At 36.8% G+C, this 22,735-nt stretch overlaps 6 protein-coding genes across 6 annotated transcripts in view; 3 read left to right on the forward strand and 3 right to left on the reverse strand.

Moving 5' to 3' along the window:
- Nucleotides 1-635: 635 nt before the first annotated feature.
- Nucleotides 636-2,730, forward strand: LOC106328265. The gene is made up of 6 exons (XM_013766673.1): nucleotides 636-917; nucleotides 1,121-1,265; nucleotides 1,357-1,427; nucleotides 1,497-1,582; nucleotides 1,664-2,237; nucleotides 2,316-2,730. The coding sequence occupies exons 1-6, from the start codon at nucleotides 816-818 to the stop codon at nucleotides 2,592-2,594; spliced, it is 1,257 nt and encodes a 418-aa protein (XP_013622127.1). The 5' UTR covers nucleotides 636-815; the 3' UTR covers nucleotides 2,595-2,730.
- A 1,666-nt stretch (nucleotides 2,731-4,396) lies between these two features.
- LOC106331488 (GATA transcription factor 28) lies at nucleotides 4,397-6,623 on the reverse strand. The gene is made up of 7 exons (XM_013769861.1): nucleotides 6,478-6,623; nucleotides 5,887-6,215; nucleotides 5,717-5,809; nucleotides 5,408-5,541; nucleotides 5,206-5,337; nucleotides 4,931-5,036; nucleotides 4,397-4,816 (listed from the first exon to the last, which is right to left on the reverse strand). Exons 2-7 carry the CDS (start codon nucleotides 6,184-6,186, stop codon nucleotides 4,667-4,669), a joined length of 915 nt encoding a protein of 304 aa, XP_013625315.1. The 5' UTR covers nucleotides 6,187-6,215; nucleotides 6,478-6,623; the 3' UTR covers nucleotides 4,397-4,666.
- A 409-nt stretch (nucleotides 6,624-7,032) lies between these two features.
- LOC106335362 (mannosyl-oligosaccharide 1,2-alpha-mannosidase MNS1-like) lies at nucleotides 7,033-10,666 on the forward strand. Its single transcript, XM_013773867.1, has 14 exons — nucleotides 7,033-7,388; nucleotides 7,713-7,760; nucleotides 7,851-8,012; nucleotides 8,115-8,227; nucleotides 8,304-8,369; nucleotides 8,524-8,698; nucleotides 8,921-9,010; nucleotides 9,164-9,288; nucleotides 9,371-9,436; nucleotides 9,518-9,626; nucleotides 9,705-9,803; nucleotides 9,883-9,963; nucleotides 10,037-10,207; nucleotides 10,291-10,666. The coding sequence occupies exons 1-14, from the start codon at nucleotides 7,230-7,232 to the stop codon at nucleotides 10,507-10,509; spliced, it is 1,683 nt and encodes a 560-aa protein (XP_013629321.1). The 5' UTR covers nucleotides 7,033-7,229; the 3' UTR covers nucleotides 10,510-10,666.
- On the reverse strand, nucleotides 10,572-13,020 carry LOC106335361 (flowering locus K homology domain). Its single transcript, XM_013773866.1, has 7 exons — nucleotides 12,394-13,020; nucleotides 11,925-12,305; nucleotides 11,603-11,854; nucleotides 11,317-11,530; nucleotides 11,172-11,233; nucleotides 10,913-11,098; nucleotides 10,572-10,820 (listed from the first exon to the last, which is right to left on the reverse strand). Exons 1-7 carry the CDS (start codon nucleotides 12,967-12,969, stop codon nucleotides 10,683-10,685), a joined length of 1,809 nt encoding a protein of 602 aa, XP_013629320.1. The 5' UTR covers nucleotides 12,970-13,020; the 3' UTR covers nucleotides 10,572-10,682.
- Nucleotides 13,021-15,752: 2,732 nt separating this feature from the next.
- Nucleotides 15,753-22,735, reverse strand: part of LOC106331203 — a 7,823-nt gene continuing 840 nt past the window's right edge. The window contains exons 2-3 of the mRNA XM_013769524.1: nucleotides 21,899-21,932; nucleotides 15,753-17,873 (exon numbers count right to left, since the gene is read on the reverse strand). Of these exons, the coding sequence (XP_013624978.1) occupies nucleotides 15,753-17,873; nucleotides 21,899-21,932 (2,155 nt within the window). The remainder of the gene's footprint in view (nucleotides 17,874-21,898; nucleotides 21,933-22,735) is intronic.
- LOC106329325 (RNA-binding protein 8A-B-like) lies at nucleotides 19,189-20,757 on the forward strand. The gene is made up of 4 exons (XM_013767965.1): nucleotides 19,189-19,520; nucleotides 19,782-19,918; nucleotides 20,067-20,221; nucleotides 20,501-20,757. The coding sequence occupies exons 1-4, from the start codon at nucleotides 19,256-19,258 to the stop codon at nucleotides 20,544-20,546; spliced, it is 603 nt and encodes a 200-aa protein (XP_013623419.1). The 5' UTR covers nucleotides 19,189-19,255; the 3' UTR covers nucleotides 20,547-20,757.

Consider the following 22,735-nt stretch of genomic DNA (forward strand, 5'->3'; position numbering starts at 1 on the left):
CTCTGTTATTGGAAATCATTAATTGTTATATATATTTTAATAACATTACGTAATTCCGTAACTTTTATTTAAAGAAAGAATGAAGAATAACTTTTAATACTAATAAATGATTTTATGATTAGTCTAATGAAAACTATAGTTTATATTTAGATGAACCAACTTAATTTTCTAAAGATTCTCGAAAATCATTCTAATGATGACACGTGTCATGCTTCTAATGTTGTAATGCTTCTGTTTTAATATAGAGGGGATTGTACTCAAATAATGCAAACCTTTTTACTACGGACACTGAGTCAGTTGTCAAATTTTATATACCATTAATGCAAGATTCTATTAGTAAATTAAGAAATATATTTAGAAGATCATAATTAATTATTTAGGACAATTAAGGAAATATAACAAATGGATAGAATAGAACATAGAATAGAATACAGATGTTGTCATGTTGTTGGAAAAAAAAAGAATACAGATATGCTTCGTTTACAATTTGGTTTTGATATGATACAAACCCGGTTTGATTGAAATCAAAATCGGTACACGTCCGGTTTAATCAAAATCAACTAGTTGATTTAAATACCAGAATCAACGGTGAGAGTGTGTCGGTGGCTGTGTCGTGGGTCTGTAGATAGAGAGAGCGTAAGGCAAAGACTTAAACACTCACTTATATAAAAAAAATATATATATATTTTAGACAAAATCATCAAAAGGGACTCAGATTCGTGAAATCTTGTCTCTTTTTTCTTTCTTTTGTCCTTTTAAACCAGTCCCTAATCTCTCCTCAATTGAAGGGAGAGTGTTAGAAGAAGAAGAACACAATGGGTGTGGATTTGAGACAAGTGGTGGCTGGAATCCTCACCATTACCATGTTCGTAATGCTCGGACAAATGCTTCATAGAGATTACTTTGATGCTAATCAGGTACTTAATGTCTGAGCTAAATTCAAAATGGGGTTCTAATTGATTTGTGGATCACAGATCTAATTTATACAAGTCTTAGGTTTGGTTAGAGTTTTATTCATTCTGGGTTGGATAGGGATGTTGCATTGATGTTAAAGACTCAGACTTTGGAGAGAATTATTATGAAAGCTTCAACCCTTTTTGTTCTTTGTGCTTTTTTGCAGGTTCAAGGAGATGCACATGATATTGAGTTCCATGGATCAAAAGTATCTCTTGAAAATGGACTTGTTAGATCCAGTGAAGGGAATAATGGGCCTTGGATGGAGGATAGCAATGATCTTAAACCTTGTTGGTCAATATCTGAATCTGGTATTAGACCAGTTTTGTCTTTTTGGTTTAAATCTTTTCTGTGTTTTTTCTTTTCTTAAATCTTTTTGCTTCAATGCTTCTCGTTTTGTAGATGAAGCTGTATCTTCAAAGGGTTATGTTACATTCTCCTTAACCAATGGTCCTGAGTACCATGTCTCTCAGGTATCCTTTAAAAGTTTTTGCCTTTTGTTTGTTTCTATGTTGTTTAACTTTTATCATCATCATCTTTAGATTACTGATGCTGTGATGGTGGCTAAGCATCTTGGAGCAACGCTTGTGCTCCCTGACATAAGAGGAAGCAAACCTGGTGATGAAATGTTAGTTAGTTTCTGTATTTTTCACAAACATTATGGTTTTAGCCAGTTTGGTTTTCTGAGTGGTTTATGAATGTTACACAGGAACTTTGAAGACATCTATAACGTAGATAAACTCGTCAAAAGCCTCGAAAGCGTCATCAAAGTTGTGAAGAAGCTGCCAAGCCACGTTTCTCTAAGAGACATCGCCATTGTCAAGGTCCCCACCAGAGTTGCAGAAGACTACATCAAGGAGCACATCAGCCCCATCTTCAAATCAAAAGGAAACATCAGAGTCACAACCTACTTCCCTTCAGTGAACTTGAGGAAGTCTTCTCTGGATGGTGGTGAGACCGACCCTGTCTCTTGTCTGGCTATGTTTGGCTCCTTGGAGCTGCAGCCTGGAGTGAATGAACTGGTGGAGGCCATGATCCAGAGGCTCAAGAAGAAATCTAATGGTCGGTTCATAGCCATAGACTTGAGGGTTGAGATACTTGAGAAGAAGAACTGCCGTGAGACAGGTGCAGGGGGATCCAAAACATGTTACAACGCGCAAGAGATTGCAGTGTTCTTGAGGAAGCTTGGGTTTGATGGTGACACGACTATATACCTGACTCAGCCGAGATGGGAGAGCAGCCTCAACATTCTCAAAGACATCTTCCCTAAAACGTTTACTAAGGTGTGTGTGAGATGAGATCATTCATTCTTTTAGTCTTCTGAAGTGAATCTTGATTTTTTTTAATATATATGATGGCAGGAGGCGATAATGCCTGCAGAGAAGAAGTCTAAGTACCTTGAGTTAGAGAACTCAGAGTATGAAAATGTTATTGACTTCTACATAAGTTCGAGGAGCGATGTGTTTGTGCCAGCCATTCCTGGTCTGTTTTACGCCAATACTGTTGGGAAAAGGATAGCTTTAGGGAAGCCTCAAGTTCTTGTTCCGGCTGAGATCTCAGGCACGTCTGGTCTTTCTACTGATTACATCTCTCCTTATATCTCGAAGAAGAATCATTTGGCGTATTCATGCTTTTGTTGAAATTTTCTGGTGTAATTTATGAGAGGAATGTTTTGCCAACAGAATCTATAAAAGGGTCTTTTCTCACTTAAGTGTAAGGCAGTTAGTTCCATACCAATTTGATTTTTAGTAAAAACTGTTGTTGAGTTACAGAGCTTATAGCTTTTGCATCCCATTCATTTTATCACCGTTGTCTAGAGGTGAAAGCTGTAGTCAGGAGGAACATAGAGGATATGGCGAGACGTTGTTCGATTTCAAACATGTCTGAACATTAACAACTCTGAAAGGGACAAAGTGTAGCAACATCAACTAAGATGAGCCAGGAAAGCAATGTAAAGGTGTTTGGATCAGGAAGAGAGACTAAAATGGTGAGATCACTGAGCTCACGTTGATCATTGCATCTCTTGAGATATCTCCTCAGCTCTTCCGTGAGTTCAAGCCATCTCCAGGGAAAGACACTCGTTAAGCTCCATAACAACCCGGCTCATGCGTGGTCTTGTATTATGTGCACAAGCAAGTGCCAGTTCCAGACAGCTGGAGTGACCCTTTCAGCTTAAGCTTTCCATGAGCTACTTCAACAGAGATTTTTTGTCTGCTTTCCAGCTAAGGACTTCCCTGAACTTACTTGCAAACTCAAACAACAAACCGGAACTAGCCTATGTGGTTCACATACCAGATAAATGATCATTCAAGTCTCCATTTTCCACAAACTCGTAGATTAAAGCCAAGTGCGCATCTTCGTTGCAATATCCAATGAGGCTCACCAAGTTCTTGTGACGAATCCTTAACAGGTCTTGAACCTGATTCGAGCAATTAACCAATAAGTCAACATGGGATCTAGACTTTGATTGTGTTCAAACGCAATGCCTGCTTTCCATCAAGCAAAAACTCTAAGTTGACATTCTTGGAACATATAATATTGTGTTGTATCCAAAGCTACCTGTTGTTGGTCCCTCATAACTCCATGTCTTGCGGCCAAGATAATGCACTCAGACCTTGATCACAAGCAACTTTTACAGGAAAGCTTCTGAGCCTAGAGGATTCAGAAGATGTTAAGATATCTGAAATCTTCCACTGTGAAGGTTTATTGTTATGTGCGACCAAAGACAATAGACTGGTGGTTTGGAACCCTTGTACTGGTCAAACCAGGTGGATCCAACCAAGACTACATTGTAACGGTTACACCATGTACTATAAGTATTTTCTAGGATATGGAAACAAGAAGAACAAATCATTTGATAGCTTCAAAATGTTAAGGTTTGATGATTCTGAAGTGGGTGGTGTTTTATCCCACTGGGTTCTATCAGTTGTCAGAGAAGAGAAACTTTCCTTGTTACTTGAGAAATCTGTTCATTATAAACCATTAGAGATGAAGATATGGGTGACCAATACCAAGGCTGATGATGAGGCCAGAGACTTGTCGTGGAGCGTGTTCTTAGTAGTGGATTTCACTAAAGTTACACAAGGTATGACGAGGGTAATGAGTTTCTTGGTGGACTAGGAGAATAAAAGGGTCATGTGTTGTCATCAAGAAGACTGTGAAGATCAAGAGAGGACCCATCATTTACGTTGCTGGAGAAGATATGTATAAACCAGTCTCTGTCAGAGTTTAGAGAAACTCACTATGACAGGACAAGGAAACGCCCTAGTCCACTTCTCCTCAGTTATGTTCCAAGTTTTGGTGACCTTACTACTTTCATTATTGTGGTAAAGTTCAGACCCGTCCGTGGTAGTTAACATGGTTCACTTCACATTGGGGCAACGCTTACACTATTTTGGTGAGCTCTTAAATAAAGTTAGTTGTCTTTTAACATACTGCAAAATTACATCAGGCTATCATAGTATAGAGACCAATGCAACAACAGTTCTACCAAGAAGCATTTTTGTATCGGAAAAAAAAAAAAGATAACCAAACATGGCAGAGCATTATAACCTATATTATTACATTGTCACTGATCAAATCCAGATAAACCTAAACCGAATCAGATTCTCTTAAAGGAAATGATAAAGCTACATAGCACCCGAGAGATGATCAAGACTCTGTTTGAGATCTTTCTCTTGCGTGTAATGGCAAAGAGCCCAGAGTGTTTTTCTCACTGTGAGTTGCTTATGTTATTGGCTACTGTTACCATCATTTGATCAGCCTCAAGATTTGCCTCCTCCTGCATGTTGCTTACTTCATTATTTACTGGAAGATTTTGGGATGTTTGAGGAGCTCCTCTGGATAAGTCTCTAAGAGCACCCTAAACATTATGAGTGTTGTCAGAAGACAGAAACATCAATGAACTAAAAAGACCTATAAAATGAGCAAGACAGAGAGAGAGAGTTGATCAGTTAAGTATCAAGTGTTAGCTTGCCTTGTTAGCCCACATAAGTCCACATGCGTTGCAAAGTGTTCTTGGCCCTTCAGGTCCACGCCTCATCATTGGAGTTGACTTCTCCCCGATTCCACAGTGCCGACATCTTTACAGGTTCCAGAACCATCCCAAGGAAAAGAAAAGTCAGATATGTTGTCTTAATCAAATACAGTACGGCTATGCAAAGAAAAAACAAATACTAGTTCATCACAACCTCTCTACACTAAGTTAGTTAGTTCAGGTTAAGTCTAAGTTAAAAGCATTGATCAACTTACGAGATTTCTTGATTCTGAGCCTCGCTACCTTCTATAGCCCACGTTTGACTGGACTCCCAGCTAGATCCATCAGCTGCAGCTTCACCATTGTTGGACTTGGCAGATGTGAACTGACCTTTATTGCGTTGCATCCTGCATATACCGAAAGCAATCAAGGTGCAAATTCTACAAATGTATAAGTGGACCAAGTTGTTGAATGTACCTCAAAGCTACCTCCTTGCGAACTGTATACCGAATCTTCTTATCAAAGTTCCTCTCTTTTCGTTTCTCTCGGAATCTGACCAAAGAAGCTAACCTCTGTGGCATACTAAACCTTTGAGGAGTTCCAGGTAGACCCTGTTCCGTTCATTAATCAGCAACGCATTGATGCAGACTATGCTTTTATGATATTGACTAGGGTTAAAAGGAAGCTTTAAAGTTCAAGCAATTTTTAGTATATACTACAATAGGGACAGGTCTGAACACAAGAGCCAAAGAAGCTTCAGGCACCAACAATGGTATCAAATCTTACCAATACTCTATTGTTCTGATGAGACGCTCCTAAGCCTGTAGGGGGTGCCTGAGGTACTTCTCGTCCACCCAATAACAGAAGCACAGCTTGAACCTGCAGCAGATTTTTAAAAGATGTGTTACTTATACTCAAAAACATATTTAAATATGTAACTAAAAAAATCAAATCACCTTTTCAGGCAAGACGCTGTCGAAAACGTAGACTTGCCCCTGAAAGGACAATGTCAACTGATCTCCTTGTTCACTACCACGGTCGACCACTTCACCACGGTTGTCAGTTATGTTTCCAGGGTGGGAAGGAACGTCTGTATCAACCCCATCACCACTACCATCAGCATGGTCATCGACCATGCCGCTTCCGTTGTGGATGTGTTGCAAAGCATGGTGTCCGTAGTGGACATGATGCATTGGATCTTGAGTTTCTGCAATGTGCGTTCGACCATTGCTTCCATGAAGTACATCATCATCCATGGTTGCTTTTTTTTAATCAGTTTACCTGACTATTAACAAACTTACATTATTAAAACAGAAGGGTTTTAGACTTTAGAGCAGAGAATCTTGTCAAGTGATAACATCCCAAAAACCTAAACCTAAACTTGGTTCAATCAGATCCGACCAAAGACTCTACCTTTACAAGTTTTAAGCCCATTTTCAAACCAGTTCAGCAATCTCACTATGTCCACAAACAATAAGCTACCAAAAACGAGAACCCACTTGGGATCATCAGCTTTCTCAAACCGGATAATAGTTCCGATGAGGTACCTATTCGTGGGAGAGCAACACCAAGACAGAACAGGAGAATGGATATGTCGGAGGACCCAACAAGCGCGACGAGAGACGGTGAAAGACGACAACTTGGGGAGCTTGGAAGCGATGAACAACGCTTGAGAAAGGAGAAAGAGACTCAATATATTAGTTTATCAGCAAAACAATAAATAAAGAAAGCTAATGGACCCCAATAAATAAATATTTTTTTCTAATAATTTTTAATAACTAAATAAGAGAAAAAACATTATATTTAAAATTTAGAATACATAAAATATTGTATATTTTAATTAATCTGATTTCTAATCATATAAACTAATTTTATAAATATAAATTATATTTAAACCAAAACAAATTAAAATATATATGATTTTACTGTGATAAGTGTAACTATTTTTTATAAATCAAAATGCCGAAAACCCCCGAAAAATAAACCAAGAGGGCCAAAGAGACTCAATTTAATAAAAAAAGGAAAGCTAAGGGACCAATAAATAAATAATTTATTATTTTCTCTCTGGTGTTTGTTGTTTTCTTCTTTTATTCTTTCTTCGTCTTCGTCAACCTGCTAAGCCCAAATCGGATCTATAATTTAACTTGGATTCTTTTAAGGAAACTCATCTCTCTCTCTCTCTTCTACTCGTTCCTGGATCAGAGGATTCGGAAGTTGACACCTTTACGCTTTCTGCCTTCCTCTGTTTCATGGAATCTGACTCCCCAACTCGTCTCTGTTTTTGTTGAGTGTGTGAGAGATGGCGAGAGGTAGATCGATAACTAGTTCTGGGATATGGAGATATTTGAATCCAGCGTATTACCTCAGAAGGCCAAAGCGTTTGGCTTTGCTTTTCTTCGTGTTCGTCTCTGTTTCCATGGTGGTTTGGGATCGTATGAATCTCGCCAGAGAGCATGAGGTATGTCTTGTCTCTTCACAGAATCTAGGCAGAGCTCTGAGTCTCTCTGTCATAGAGATGTTCATAAGCATAAAGTAGCTAATGTTTAAGGTCTGGTATGGTTTATTGCTTTCATAGCTTAAGGTCTACAAGTAAGAATGGTGAATTGCTTGTGGAGCCGCTTCATAGAGACGGTGTGCCTTGTTTTGATAGAACAAAGAGCTATGTGCGTTTGTTCATTTGCTTGGCTTAGTTCAAACTAATGTTAAAAGTGATGATACTATTGTTTCAAGGAAGTGCGATCATCTTTCTGCTTTGTTTAACAAATTTTCTGTCTTGTTTCAGGTTGAAGTTTATAAGTTAAATGAAGAAGTTTTACGGTTGGAACAGATGGTAAGATAGATGTTTTCCCCTCTCATTATATTGCCTTCAGTGATTTTTTTGGTTCAACTGTTTAGCTAACTAAGTAATATATTGTGCTAGTTAGAAGAGCTTAAAGGTGTTGGCAATGGTAAAACTTTGATGACTCAGAAGGATGTTCCACAAAATCCAGTTGATATCGAGCGAAGGCAGAAAGTAAAAGAGGCAATGCTCCATGGTTGGAGCTCATATGAGAAGTATGCTTGGGGAAAAGATGAGCTTCAGGTATTAAATTCATAATCCAAATGTTGTTCATTGCATAATCTAGTGACGATGAGCTCTACAAATCTGAAGTTTGTTCTTATTTATTTCATTCTTTATTGTCAGCCTCGGACAAAAGATGGCACTGATAGCTTTGGTGGCCTCGGAGCAACTATGATAGATTCTTTAGATACACTCTATATAATGGGTCTACATGAGCAGTTTCAAAAAGCCAGAGAGTGAGTATCTAGCTGCAGGCTCTTCATGATAATTATCTTTGCCAATCTTTATTTGCTCATTGTCTTTTATTTGCAGGTGGGTTGCAACCTCATTGGATTTCGACAAGGATTATGACGCCAGTATGTTTGAGACAACCATAAGGTTGCTTTAACAGGTTTACTTTGGTTGTTATCTGTATCTGTCATAGGAAGAGTCAGACCATTTGTGATTTTATTAGCTAGTTCTTGGTTGACATAAGATGTGGGGTGTGGATTTGTTGCATCTTCTTATGTTCTTTCTCTTTATTTTCTTCCAGAGTTGTAGGGGGACTTCTCAGTACGTATGATCTTTCAGGGGACAAACTTTTCCTCGATAAGGCTAAGGATATCGCAGACAGATTATTACCTGCATGGAACACTCCAACGGGCATACCTTACAATATCATCAACTTGAGGAGTGGAAATGCTCACAACCCTTCGTGGGCGGCTGGGGTGAGTCCTAGATCCTTTTAAAGCCTATAGCACAGGCTGCATTTCTTATTCTTGTATTGTGATGGTTGTAGATTTGATTGTAACTATAGTTTCTTTTACTTTATTTTTTATCTGTGTCTTTGGAGTAAGTACCAAGTGTCACTAGATTTAGATATGTATCATTGAGTAACTACATTTGGTCTGTCAGTTTCAGCTAATTGTTACAATTATTTTATGTACTAGGGAGCCAGTATCCTTGCAGATTCGGGCACTGAGCAGCTTGAGTTTATTGCCCTTTCCCAGAGGACAGGGGACCCTAAATATCAGCAGAAGGTACATGTCTCTGTTACTTTCATGTGCGGTTTACAGATAAGCTAATGGGAGATTGTGCAATACATATTTGTTATTATCCTAACTAGGTGTAAAAGAGGAGAAAACATTTGCTTTGGTTTATTGATTCGTTTGTTAACAACATGCGTCTCTCAGGTAGAGAAGGTTATAACGGAACTGAATAAGAACTTCCCTGCGGATGGTTTACTCCCTATCTATATAAATCCGGATAATGGCAATCCGTCCTACTCCACCACAACGTTTGGTGCCATGGGAGACAGGTAATTTCCTCAACCAGATGTGGCTTGGGTTCTCTGACCTTGACTCTGCTCTCTAACAGTTACTAATATATTGGTTTTGTAGCTTTTACGAGTATCTGCTAAAAGTTTGGGTGCAAGGGAACAAAACGTCAGAAGTGAAGCTCTATAGGTAAGTAAAGCTGTATGCTGTATTTCAGTATTAGCAAAAATGAAAAAAAGACTTAGTTTTTTTTTTGTGGCAATGAATCAGAGAAATGTGGGAGAAATCAATGAAAGGTTTATTAAGCTTGATCAACAAATCAACACCTTCATCATTTACATATATACGTGAGAAAAATGGGAATAATTTTATCGATAAGGTAAAAGTCATCTAATGTCAACGCTTCGAGACTGAGTGTTTTGCAGGTTTGACATTGTTTCTCTCTTGTTATATTCAGATGGATGAATTGGCATGCTTTGCTCCTGGGATGTTGGCTTTAGGAGCATCAGGTTATGGTCCTGATGAAGAAAAAAAGTTTCTTACACTTGCTGAAGAGGTGCATTAGAATCTATTTAGAGCTTTTAGTGAAGTTTTTGCTGTCAGCTTATTGCTCTCTCCCCTGCATTTCACTGCAGCTTGCCTGGACTTGTTATAACTTTTACCAATCAACACCAACGAAACTCGCTGGAGAGAATTATTTCTTCAATGCAGGACAGGTAGGTTGGTAAATAACATGTTTATTTTGCTTGCTTGGCTTGGTCAAACCCACATAACGCATGATTGTTTCAGGACATGAGTGTTGGAACATCTTGGAACATCCTAAGACCAGAAACTGTTGAATCACTCTTCTACCTCTGGCGGTTAACTGGGAACAAGACATATCAAGAGTGGGGATGGAATATATTCCAAGCATTTGAGAAGAATTCGCGTATAGAATCTGGATATGTAGGCTTGAAGGATGTAAGTTTCTTCTTTTATCAAAACCCCATTTCCACATTTCAAAATAACATTTGCATTATCAAACTTTCCCTTCTCCATTTCAGGTCAATACAGGTGCTAAAGACAACAAGATGCAAAGCTTCTTCTTAGCTGAGACTCTCAAGTATCTTTACCTTCTCTTTTCGCCTCCATCGGTTATTTCATTAGATGAGTGGGTTTTCAACACGGAAGCTCATCCGCTTAAGATAGTGGCAAGGAATGAGCAGCGTAAGCCAACTATAACATTACGACAAAGGCGGTTTGGTGGGATTATTAAGGGTTAATAGACAGTTTACTATTCAGATGTAATTTGATATTTTATATAATACAACAAAGTTTGAGGTACATTGTTGTATTAGTTTGGATAATAGATAAAGAACAAGAGATGAACTTTTTTTGTAACAGCAATTAGTTAAAGTACTCACTGTTTTCTTCTTCTAATTTTAAAAGAGAGCAATCAACTTTGACCACAAAGAATGAAAGCATGAAGAAGGCTTTGAGCAAAGTGAGCTTGGTCTGATGTCCCTGAGACAACCACTAGTCCCTCTGTAGTCCCTGCCTTTGGATCATGCACAACCACGTTTGCACCTGTCACCTGTTTGTATCCAGTTTACAAACTACATTTAGATTCATTCCTTTCAAAACAATCGTCCTTCTAAGAAAGTTTCTTGATGAGTTGCAACGTACCTGCTTGATGTAATTCAAGTTACTGCAGTTCTCACCATATACATGGCCTAGGTATGCTTGAGGAACCACAATCTCCACATTTGCGCTTGTCATTGCCAGATTCTCCCCGCCAATGGGCTCATTCCTCAAAGCATACCCGTGGTTCACATCAGGAACCATACCACCGGGATGGCCATCGATAGGTGGCTGGTAATTAAGAAATATTAAGTAGCGATTTGCGCTGTAACCAAGCTATCATACACAGATAGATTTCACATACCTGTGGAGTCCAAGACATTGGGGAAGGTGGCCTGTCAAATCCAGGACCATGACAATGCCTCTCTGTATAATCATACACATTATAAAGAGCTGAGATAGATGCATGTATCAACTGTTGATCAGGAGTTGGGATCTGATGAAAATACCATGGTATGGTCCTACAGGAGAATGGTAACGATCTGGAGAAGCTGGATATGGCCTAGGTCCAAAAGGAGGAGGCGGTTCTGGATACGGACCCATGAACGGCGGAGGTGGACCACCCATTCCGGGAAAAGGAATTCTTCCAGGAAACATCGCTTCCCGAAGCCTACTTGTTATTTGGAACAAAGCATCTTGAACAGTTTTCACATTCCCAATGATCTGACAATGCAGCAAAATGTTGTCAGTTACTGCAGAGAGTAAAAAAACTTAACGAACCTATACTGAGATTACCTGCACAATCTCATCATGTTGAGATTCATACTTGGTAGCTTGATCTTTTGCAAAGACTCGGATGCTAGCACCAGTCGCTCTCCTCATTTCACTTATTACATGACCACCTTTCCCCAACAAACGTCCTATAAACGGCGAATGCACAAGAAGCCGAGCAACAACAGCAGCGCTAGGTTCAAATCCAATCTCAACGATTCTGTTATGCACACACATCACAGCATCTTGCGCAAGAGAGTGCCGTCTCTCCAAGTTCTACACCAACGTTAAAACCACAATAAACCAACCAATCCACACAATGCAAAAAACCATATTCCACAATTACCTCTCGTGCAGATATCACAACGATCCTCTCCTCAGTCTCATGAGTCGGATCCGACACCTTGATCGACGCACCAGTCTCGTTCTGCAAAGCGCGAACCACAGCTCCACCTTTCCCTATCAAGCTTCCAACTTTATCAGCCGGACACAGCAGCCTGAAGGATACCTCCTCTTCAACAATGGGTGGCCTGTTAAAGGGTCCAACGTCTTCAGGCATTGGGTTAGGAGGATGATCCCATTGATGATACTCCATAGAATGATAATCAGGAGGATAGCCAGGTGGCGGAAACGAACACTCCTCCCATGTTGGAGGTGCACCACTCTCTTGAAGACAGTTGGTAATCATCAAAAGCGCCTTCTTAACATTCGAAAACTTCCCATTTATCTTCTCACACACAAGAAAAGAAACATAACCAAATCAGTTAAAAGACTCAAACTTTGAATTAGCTATTACAAGAATCATCATCAGTCACCTGAATCACAACGTCTCCAGGGAAAGCACAAGGAGGGATCTGATCCGTAGAAGCAATCCTAACGCTAGCTCCACTATCTTCCCTTATCATCCCTCCTTGACTCATCAAGTAATCAACTTGATTGCCTCTCACAAGAACCCTACACAAACCCTCGAACTCGCCTTTGTCCAGCTCACTACCGTCTGCATTCGCGGCGTCGTCGCCGAACACTATCCTCTCCAAAACCCTAACCAAAGCCGAAGACGACGGCGGCGGCGCTTCCTCGCCGGGTTTATCCGCCGCCGCGGTCTCCGGCGGCTTCGTCTGATCGGAGCTAGTGTTCTCTGGATCGCACGCGTTCGATGAATCGTCCTTCTTTGCTGCGTTTGGTGCGGTGATCAAGACTACGCGCTCTTCTGAAGGGACGGGGATGTCGTCGATTACGCGGATTTTGGAGCCGGTGAGGGATTGCAGGTGGCGAATTACGGAGCCGCCTTTTCCGATTATGGCGCCGGTTCGCGAGGCGGGGCATAGGAGGCGGAACTGTACTGACTCCGCCGAAGCTGTCGCCGGACGTTTTGAGGAAGGGAAATCCATTAAAGTTTAACGAAGCTCAACGGCGTCGTTTTGGGTTTACAGTTTTCACATATGTGCTGTGGAAGGAAAGTGATAGAGAAGGGAGAGTTGAATAGTTTACATAACTCACCTAAGGTTTGATGTATTTGCAGATATTACCTTCACATTTGATGAAGTTGCAAAAATGGACCAAAGCTTTTTGAATCATAAAATTTGCTGGGTCAAAAGTTGTTTTCTCATTATATCTTCTTTCTATTAGTTGGAATATCTATACTAGATCTCGATTCACGCAACCGCACGAATTTTTGTTTTCATTTATTTTTATATAAATATTTTGTTTTCAATTCTAAATTGGTATATATTATTATATATATGTGTTTATCAATTTTTAAAACATAATAAGTTTACTGTATATTTTTTCATTGAATAGATTGTTTCAAATTTTCACATGTATCTGTATCTTCTTATATATATATATATAATTTTGGATTATTATTTCATTATTAAAATTGTAACCATATATATAAAGATTAATAAAATATTTTTTTATTGTCATATTCAAAGATATTGTAACATTTCACAAATTTAGAAAGTTTTTAAAAATTAAACTTTCGCTTCTTAGATTTATATTATCGAGTAAATAATTAAACATTTAGTTTTTGTTTAATTTTTAAAATAAACTATTTAGTTTAAAATTTGTTTTCATTGGTTTAAAGTAGTAAAGATTAATCATTTTTAGATAATATGATTTTTGTTATTTAAAAAAAAAATCTTTATAATTTTAAAAGTTAAGATCGACAAATATTTAAATATTTAGCATATAGAAGTATAGTATTACAACATTAAATTATATCTATTTAATTTATACTATCTATAAATCCAATGAATCACCTATTGTTTAAATCCAATTATTGATATCCCAATAAAAATTTCTGGTATGTCCAAAGTTTAAATGATAAGATTAGATATTAAATGTAACATGACTTTGTACGAATAGGTCTATTAGGTCTATTTTTTAAAAAATTACACAAGAATCAAAATTGTCACTTCTGTTTTAATATATAAGATTATTAAGAACGAACAAGATTCGAAAATAGAGGAAAAATGTTTCGTGTCGCTAGTAAAAAATGCAACTATTGAAATTAAGGATTAGAGACAGATGTTTTCTTATAAAAATAAAGGATTAATGAAGGATTAGAGAAGGGCAAGTTGATTACAGAAATGGCCTTCGATTTGATGAATTTGCAGAAATGACATGTATATTTGATGAGTTTGCAGAAAACAGGCCAATACAAACCAAATTAATTAAATCGAACAAATGTCTACTACCTAAACCTAACCAAACCGATTATATATTTTAAAATCACCTTACTTCTTGAGGTTTCAAATACATGTCATATACTAAACAAAAGGGAAAATCGCATTTTAAACACCGAAAATGTCACTTTCTATCACTTTAAACACTGAAGTTTTTTTACTAGCACTTTAAACATTCAAAGGGACATTTTTATCATAATAAACTTCCAACAACGTTTTCCTTTTCATAGGTGACCGTTACTGTTCATTTTACAGGTTAAAATGATGACGTGTCAAATTCTTTTTTTTCTTAAAAATAAAATAAAAATACGTAAAAATACATAAAAATACAGAAAAATTCGAATGAAATTGAAAAAAATATAAAAAATTCAAAACAAATTTTTTAAAAAAAATTCAAAAAACATAAAAATTAAAATTTCAAACTTAACAAAAAAAATATACTAAAAATTCAAAAATAAGATCTAAAATTAAAATGTCAAATTTAAAAACTAAAATAAAATTTTGAAAATTCTAAAATAAGATCTAAAATATTAAAAAAATAATAATTTGAAATTTTTCTTTATTTATTTGTATTTATATATTTAGAGCATAAGAGTCTTTTGCAACTTTAATGAAACATATTTGGTCATTTTCTTTCTTAGAAAATATTTTTGGGACAAAACTCAAAATAATCTATTTGAGAGAATTATTAGCCATGCGTGTGGCCACCATCAATTAACATGGGGTGAAATTGGCGGTCCCCCGAGATGCTTTCTGCGAAGTGTACTTAGGCGTTAGTCGGGCTATGTAAGGTGTCTGGATATCCGGATTATCAAAAAAAAAGTTTTTGGTGGTAGCAAGTTTTGATATATTGTTTTTGATGGTGCCAAGTTTTGATATCATCATAAGTGACAGTCACTTTCGTTGGATGGAATTTTAAAATAAATATATTTTTTGGTTAAATATTTACAATTTTAATTTTTAAGTTTGAAGTTTTAATTTTAGATCTTATTTTTGAATTTTTTGAATTTTTAATATTTTATTTTATTTTTAAGTTTGAAATTTTAATTTTCTTTATGTTTTTTGAATTTTTAGATTTTTTTTTATTTTGTTTTGAATTTTTACAATTTTCTAATTTCATTCGAATTTTTCTATATTTTTTTTTAAAACTGACACGTCATCATTTTGACCTGTAAAATGAACAGTACCGGTCGTCTATGAACATGGAAACGTCTTTGGAGATTTATTATGATAAAAATGTCACTTTGAAGGTTTAAAGTGCTAGTTAAATAACTTTAGTGTTTAAAGTGATATAAAGTGATACTCTGAGTGTTTAAAATGCGATTTTTCCCTGAACAAAAAACACACAAAATATTAAAAATATTTGTGCCTAATAAGCAAGTCCTCTAGAGACTAGTGAGCAAAAGAAATGACACCAAAGATTGATAATGTGTGACATTTTTTTTTTTTAACTTCCATGAGATCCTAAGCACAAATTTCATATTTGTTCAGGTTTTGGCTCCCTTTATTTCTATGGTTTTCCATTCTCTAATCTTTGCCAAAGTCTTCTCCACCTTCATCATACGTGCCTCTAGTGTCAATGCTATCTCCTTTATTGCAAGATTCTTCTGCTGCAAACTTTCACCAGTATCATCACCATCTTCCATCTCATTTTGCTTATCTCTATCTACATGGAGCAAACACTCTGCTTCCTTAACCATAGTCCTCTTCTTCTTCTCAGCATTGATTCCAATTAAATTAACCTCGTTATCACAGTTTTGCCTTGTCTCTGGTGGTGACACAACAGTTTCAACTACTTCTACGTTAGCACCAAGAGGAGGATCTACGGAGTTGTTCTCATTAGCTGCTTTGCTTCTGGTTTCTGTTTCTTCAACTCTGATCATCTCAGCATTGGTAATGTCATCATAACAACTCTCATCATCTTCCTCACTACGAGCTCGCTTGTTTCCCGAACACTCACTCTTCCCCTTCACTAGTTCCTTGTCAAACAAGTCACCCAGTGTCACTTCTTTTGAAACTGATCCACCACAATCTCCTATCTCTGATCTCACATTTCTCCTTGTTCTAACATATCTAGATCTTTTGAGTTTTTCAGGAAACCCATCTCCTTGTTCTGACAGTACCTTTGAAGTATCCTTCTTTCTAAGTCTCATTACTTGAGCAACGGTGAGGCTATCATCTTCATCATCCTCATAAACTCGCTTCATTGACTTCCATTTCTTACAACCTGAAGAAGCAGAATCAGATGTATCATCACCTATGATGTTTCTTGGTGTCAATGATTCAACAGCTTGATTCTCCTTCGGAGACAACTTCTTCCACCACTCAGAAGAAGACTTCTTCCACCAAGGTATAACACAGCGAGAAGGGATATACAATGTCAGTTCATCAAGAGGGTTGTTGTACTCATCCCAAGCTTCTTCTTTTGAGAGTTCCTTCCTGTTCACATGACAAGTAACATCCTGAATCAAACCGAACTGTGCAGCCACTCTATTGGGAAAGTAATGCTCCACACAATCAATCCCAACAAGCTTAGACACCTTGACACATCGAGCAAAAGTGATAAACTCATCGTCAAGGTCAGCATCAACAGGAACCCACATTGCTTCCTCAGGGTAAAACAGAGGAAACCTCCAGTTCTCCAAAGCCTTTGTGTAAGGACGCCACTCAAAGCTCTCCACTTTCGACTCCTCAAGAACCTCCCTCACATTGCTACTTCTCTTCTTCGTCAGATCACACCAAATACTCAATCTCGCCTCACCTTTGAGCAAAGGGTTAGCCTTTTCGGGTTGCAGCTCCTTGAATCTCTCCCATGTCCAAACCTGAACCAACTTAAACAACCCCTTCAGTTCAATCTTGTCCTCTATGGTGATGAACTCTCTAATGTGGTGTTTCAAGAGAGTAAGGTCTGCATAGAGGTGAGCAAGAACAGCAGGAGCAAGAGCAATCCTAGTCCCTCTTGATACATGAACAGCAACAGAGAAAACAGCTTCATCTATATGATAATAAGCAGACGGAAACACAAAATAGCTTAGCCACAACGCAAGGAAAGCCACATGCTCAAGCTCATCATCATCATTCATGAATCTCCTCATCCACTCTACTTGACTAACGAACACAAAGTTATTATCTTTCTTAATCTTCAGACTCTCTTTCACCAATTTCTCCTTAACCCTCTCTCCTGATTCATCGAGAGCGGCGAAAACAGGGGAGCCCAGAACAGAGAAGCCTAGAAGGAACGTAACGTCTTCTAGTGTTATGGTGGCTTCGCCCCAAGGGAAGATGAATGTGTTGGTGTCTGGAGACCATTTCTCAGCGATACCCAGAAGGAGATCTGTGTCTTTACTGATTCCTTTCGTGGATGCCATGATTGCTTCGAAAACGCCAGCTTGTATCCATGTGGGTTTGTGTAAAGATGACATTTTGAGAGCCCAAGACTTGAACTTTCTGTTCGGGAGCCTCCACCCTTTGAAGGAAACGCTTAAAGACAGAGACTTTAAGTCCGGAGGAGGAGGTGCTGAACGGTTTTGACGACGAAGCATAGCTTCAGGTCCGTCAATGGAGGTGGTGAGACAGAGTTTTGAAAGATGGGTTTTTTGTAATGTGAGCTCTTCTTCCTTTCTCTTGAAGAAGAAGATGGAAGAGAAAGTTTTGTTCTTTCTGTCTCTGTACTTTTCTTCTTTGATTTACGTCTGAAGAAAGAAATAACGTTGGAGAGATGATGGTGCAACAGCTCCTTTTTGGGATAATTAGAAAGAAATTAATTAATCAATAAGCATAAAATATATTTTCTTAAATGCTTCATTGTTTGGCATTTTGTGTTCTTATCTCTTATGTGAGCATGCAAGAAGAATAATAAAAACAGTGATTTTTATAATAGTGACACATTTTAGGAAACACATGCAGAAACTGAAAGGTAAATGGGACTTGAATTTTTGAAAATGATTCAATATTCTTAATTTCTTTAACAAACTTAATGAAGCCAAACTGTGAAAACTAAAATTATATGAAGCCATGACTTTCAAGTTTCTTGTTTTGGAATAGAGAATGTGACATCTCCTCAAAGTTTCCCTGCACCTAAGGCAGAACCAGGGGTGGGCGGGCGTTCGGGTACCCGTTCGGGTTCGGGTCGGGTATTTCAGACTTTTGGGTATTTCGGTATAGAGGTATAGAATTTGTTCGGGTATTTCTATACTTTGGATCGAGTTCGGGTATTTTTAGTTCGGGTTCGGTTATTTCCGATCGGGTTCGGATATTTAGATTTTGAAAAAAAATTTAAAATTTTCTTTTCTCAAATTTCTTGTATTTAAAAATATAACTTTCAGTTAACTATTTTTTTTATTTTTAATAGATTGAATGGTTAATAGATTTGTACATAACATTTTGAAACTAAAAAAACATTAATTTGATTATTGTTTTTAAATTTTGGATGTAACTTTTTGTTAATTCTTGAAATAAAAAGTTTGACATGCATTTTAAGTGAGTAACAAATCATTTTCTCCGTAATTCTACGTATATCATATGAACTTAAAGTATGTGTAGTATCAATATAAATATTTTATATAAAATAAGAGATGTAAACTAGAAATATATGGTTAATTATACATATGTTCGGTTATCTTCGGATATCCAGTCTCTCCTAATTCAATACCCGTTAGGATATTTTGCTACTTCAGTTCGGATTTTTTCGGATCGGGTTCGGGTGCGGTTTTCGGATATCAGGTAAATGCCTATCCCTACGCAGAACTATTGACTTGTCATTCCAATACTAAAAAGTTCTGTACATATGCAGTTGACCAAAAAAAAAAGGTTCTGTACATATGCAAAAGGGCAAAAGAAGTTAGAAAAACAAATCGGAGGCTAAGGCCCAATACAAGCCCACTAAAAGCCCAAATTATATCCATGGAAACCACTCGCAGAAATAATTAAGATAGGAAAAAAAAAACGGGAAGAGATTCGATCGGCATCGACGACGGCGGCGGCGGAAGTAATGGCGAACATAGAAGCTGAAGCAGTCGATTTCGAGCCTGAGGAGGACGACCTCATGGACGAAGACGTCGGAGCATCTGATCTCTCCCCACGCGCTGGTCATCCGAGGCTTAGGTCAGCAATCTCCGGAGCAAACGACGAATCAGCGAATAGGAAGACCAAAGGCCGCGGATTTCGCGAGGAGAAAGATTCCGATCGCCAGCGCCGCCTCTCCTCCCGCGACTTCGAATCTCTCGGTTCCGATGGCGGTCCCGGCCCCCAGCGATGTAATCTCTCGATTCGCGTGTAATTGATTTGGTTTTTTTAGGGTTTCTCTAAGTGCCCATGTGGCTAGGATTCGATTTGAGCTAGAAAGTTTGTTACTTGCTCCACTGACTATATACTTCGATTTGAGCTAGAAAGTTAGTTACTTTCTGTGTTCTCTCCACTGGCTATATACTTCGAATGTATAGATTTTTAAGCTAAGATAGTTTCTGCAAGTAAGAGAAAGTGTAAAAGTTGATGTTTTGTTTTGTTTTGTTGTGTAGCCATTGAGGGGTGGATTGTTTTGGTCACTGGAGTTCATGAGGAGGCACAGGAGGATGATATCTCCAATGCTTTTGGTGATTTTGGCGAGATTAAGAGTCTGCATCTCAATCTCGATCGCCGTACTGGTTTTGTCAAGGTTTGGAGTTTCTCCTTTTGTTCCGACTAGTGGCTGGCTCTTGATAGTTCAGTAAGCTGTGATTTAGAATGGGAGCTTGCGACGAGTGCAGATTTTGTGTGAATATATCTTATGTAAGTTGTAGTAATTTTAATCGCTTCTTGTTCAGGGCTATGCTTTGATTGAATACGAGAAGAGTGAAGAAGCACAGAGTGCTATCAAAGCAATGAATGGTGCTGAGCTTCTGACCAAGAATGTCAGCGTTGACTGGGCCTTTAGCAATGGACCAAACAATGCTGGATCTTACAGGAGAAGGAACATGAGGTTTGTATTCTAAACTATTTCGCTGTATCTCATAACAAAGTTGTACACTTTGGTTGCTTTATTTTTTTGGTTGAGATGAAGTCGAGTTTCTTACAAGTATCAAAGGTTACTAATTAATTACCGAGATGAGTGAGTGAGTGAGAGAGAGTAGTGTTTTAATATATATATAGAGTATAAGATTGTGTATATCGAATCTTTCAGTCATTAGTATGTGAGTTCTTAAGTTATTTGACCTTATATTTCATAGCATCCTTTGATCGATGTTGTTGGGGTTTGCAGGTCGGGGAGGTCACAACGGTCACGAAGCCCGAGAAGACGTTTCTGACTGTATGATTTAGAGTTGTCTCCACATCTCTCTGTATTTTGGATTCTCTATCTGTAACTCAAGAGTGTTTCGACTCTTTTTGGTTGTTTTCAACGTTGTGTAATCTTATGCAAATGGGCTGTTGCGTTTTTAACACCCTGAGATATGTTTTAATTCTGGTTTGGGAGAAGATGAAAAACATTGGTTGAGGAAGATGCTTTTTATTTCATTATCTCTATTGCTTTTCATATATGGCTGAAAACAGTGAAAATCGAACAAGACCTTCCTTTACTTTAAAAATAAAATTGTACCAGACTTTAAAAGTTATACAAGAACAAGATCTTTTTGATCCGTAACTGCATGGTTAATTTTCATATATAAAAAAATATTAATTTTTACATTCCAAAAATTTATGTAAAAGTTGTCGTATTTTTGTGTTATTCCATGTCATTTGACAAAAACAAAGTTAAAATTCTAAATAACATGTTGGAAGGTGCGAGTGTGAGAATATGATATTTTGTAGCTTTAGTTGATATATATATATATATATATAGTTATATTTTATATTTTATGAATATGTAATATACGCCTGAGAATTTTAATCTGGACCCGAAAACCTGAACCAGAACCGATCTAAAAATACCTGATCCGGAACAGAACCGAAAATTTACAAGTACCTTTTGGATCTAAATTTCTTTTTATCTAAAGAAACCAGAACCGAAAAAAACCGACCTGAATAGATCCGGACCTGAAAAGAACCGACCCAAATAGACTCGACCCAATAAGAACCGATTTGTACCGGACCTAAAAAAATGTATATCCAAAACTATGATTTTTTTGTGTTCTAATTTATATATATTATTTTATGATTTAGTTGAAATATTTTTTGTTAACAACATTTGTTATTATTTTGTAACATTTTAAAGTAATATGAAGCTTTAAAATGTAAAATTTAGAGTTTAAAATGTTATATTTTAATTATTAATAGTTTCATTTAAGTTATTTTGTAAAATTTTAGATATCTATGACAAATATCGACTAAATTTGATGGAATTGGGTATGTCATGTTCTTTTCAGATTCTAAATATTTGAGCCCGACCCAGATCCGATATGGACCCGAAAAATTATGGGTATTTTAATTATAGACTCAAACCCGAGAAAAACCGATCTGAACCAATTTTTTTTAAGGATCTATTGGATCTAAATGTTTAGGACCCGAAAGGAACCGGCCCGAATCCGGCCGGAAGACTCGAACGTACTATCTAAATAAATTTTAATTTATTAAATTTTTATGATTTCAGTTAATATGATAGATACTGTTGTGGTACATGCTTATAATATCTAGATAGCAAAAGATTTGCTAGAGATTAAACTGATCTGTTTGAATTATAGTGTCTGGTTGGATTGCTAATTTATATATCCCCTATATATATATTAATAGAGAAACATTTAAAAAGTTATAACCATTTTTTTTTTTTGTCATCAACAAACAGACTCATATAGACTCTGCGAACCAAACTGGTAACTCCGCATCCATGTGAACGACGAAAGACGATTGTTTTCTGGCACATCGTGCTAGACTATCTTTAGTTAATATAACCTTTAGTTTGTATTAATTAAATAAATGCTCTGCTGAGTTGTCACGTAATTAGAATGCTAATTTTGCTTATGTGGCGGTTTGAGAATCAATTGAGAATTTTGTTAATCCAAAATTAAATTGCTGTTATATTATATAGTATGTTCATTATGGACAATTCATTTATCAAATTGAATTCTTTCCTTAAATAAAACCTATGGAATTACCTAATGTGATTAAGATATATATGACAATTAATGATTTTAAATAATAAAGAGTTGCTAACAATCTGTATATTTTATATCATTTTTGTTTAATTATTTATTTTTAAAATAAATTACATAATTACATTAATTATATAATAAAATTTAGATTTGTTTGTATATGTTGTATTTTGAATTTTTCAAAACGAGTATAAATTACTAAAACTGTTAAAAGTCTCACATAAACTTTTGTGATCAATGTTTAATTTTTTTTTCTATAATAAGATACAATGATTATAAAATCTTATGAATAAATAATTTTATTTTAATAGGTGTTTATGTTAATATATATATACTTCATATCGTTTAAATTTAATTATATATCATATACGATAAATAAGATTGATTGTTTTGATTTATTTATTCTAAAA

Source organism: Brassica oleracea, chromosome C3 (genome assembly GCF_000695525.1).
Source record: "Brassica oleracea var. oleracea cultivar TO1000 chromosome C3, BOL, whole genome shotgun sequence".
Taxonomy (NCBI): domain Eukaryota; kingdom Viridiplantae; phylum Streptophyta; class Magnoliopsida; order Brassicales; family Brassicaceae; genus Brassica; species Brassica oleracea.

Excerpts from the sequence above, each read along its gene's own strand:
- LOC106335362 (XM_013773867.1), top strand. The coding sequence starts at position 7,230 with ATGGCGAGAGGTAGATCGATAACTAGTTCTGGGATATGGAGATATTTG. Across the intron at positions 9,437-9,517 it reads TCAGAAGTGAAGCTCTATAG|AGAAATGTGGGAGAAATCAA; the intron begins GTAAGTAAAGCT and ends GCAATGAATCAG. Across the intron at positions 10,208-10,290 it reads GATATGTAGGCTTGAAGGAT|GTCAATACAGGTGCTAAAGA; the intron begins GTAAGTTTCTTC and ends TCTCCATTTCAG.
- LOC106329325 (XM_013767965.1), top strand. The coding sequence starts at position 19,256 with ATGGCGAACATAGAAGCTGAAGCAGTCGATTTCGAGCCTGAGGAGGAC. Across the intron at positions 19,919-20,066 it reads GCCGTACTGGTTTTGTCAAG|GGCTATGCTTTGATTGAATA; the intron begins GTTTGGAGTTTC and ends CTTCTTGTTCAG. Across the intron at positions 20,222-20,500 it reads TACAGGAGAAGGAACATGAG|GTCGGGGAGGTCACAACGGT; the intron begins GTTTGTATTCTA and ends TGGGGTTTGCAG.
- LOC106335361 (XM_013773866.1), bottom strand. The coding sequence starts at position 12,969 with ATGGATTTCCCTTCCTCAAAACGTCCGGCGACAGCTTCGGCGGAGTCA. Across the intron at positions 11,855-11,924 it reads TTGTGATATCTGCACGAGAG|AACTTGGAGAGACGGCACTC; the intron begins GTAATTGTGGAA and ends ACGTTGGTGTAG. Across the intron at positions 10,821-10,912 it reads ACTTGAATTACATCAAGCAG|GTGACAGGTGCAAACGTGGT; the intron begins GTACGTTGCAAC and ends GGATACAAACAG.
- LOC106328265 (XM_013766673.1), top strand. The coding sequence starts at position 816 with ATGGGTGTGGATTTGAGACAAGTGGTGGCTGGAATCCTCACCATTACC. Across the intron at positions 918-1,120 it reads ATTACTTTGATGCTAATCAG|GTTCAAGGAGATGCACATGA; the intron begins GTACTTAATGTC and ends GCTTTTTTGCAG. Across the intron at positions 2,238-2,315 it reads TCCCTAAAACGTTTACTAAG|GAGGCGATAATGCCTGCAGA; the intron begins GTGTGTGTGAGA and ends ATATGATGGCAG.
- LOC106331488 (XM_013769861.1), bottom strand. The coding sequence starts at position 6,186 with ATGGATGATGATGTACTTCATGGAAGCAATGGTCGAACGCACATTGCA. Across the intron at positions 5,037-5,205 it reads GCTCAGAATCAAGAAATCTC|ATGTCGGCACTGTGGAATCG; the intron begins GTAAGTTGATCA and ends GAACCTGTAAAG. Across the intron at positions 4,817-4,930 it reads GACTTATGTGGGCTAACAAG|GGTGCTCTTAGAGACTTATC; the intron begins GCAAGCTAACAC and ends CATAATGTTTAG.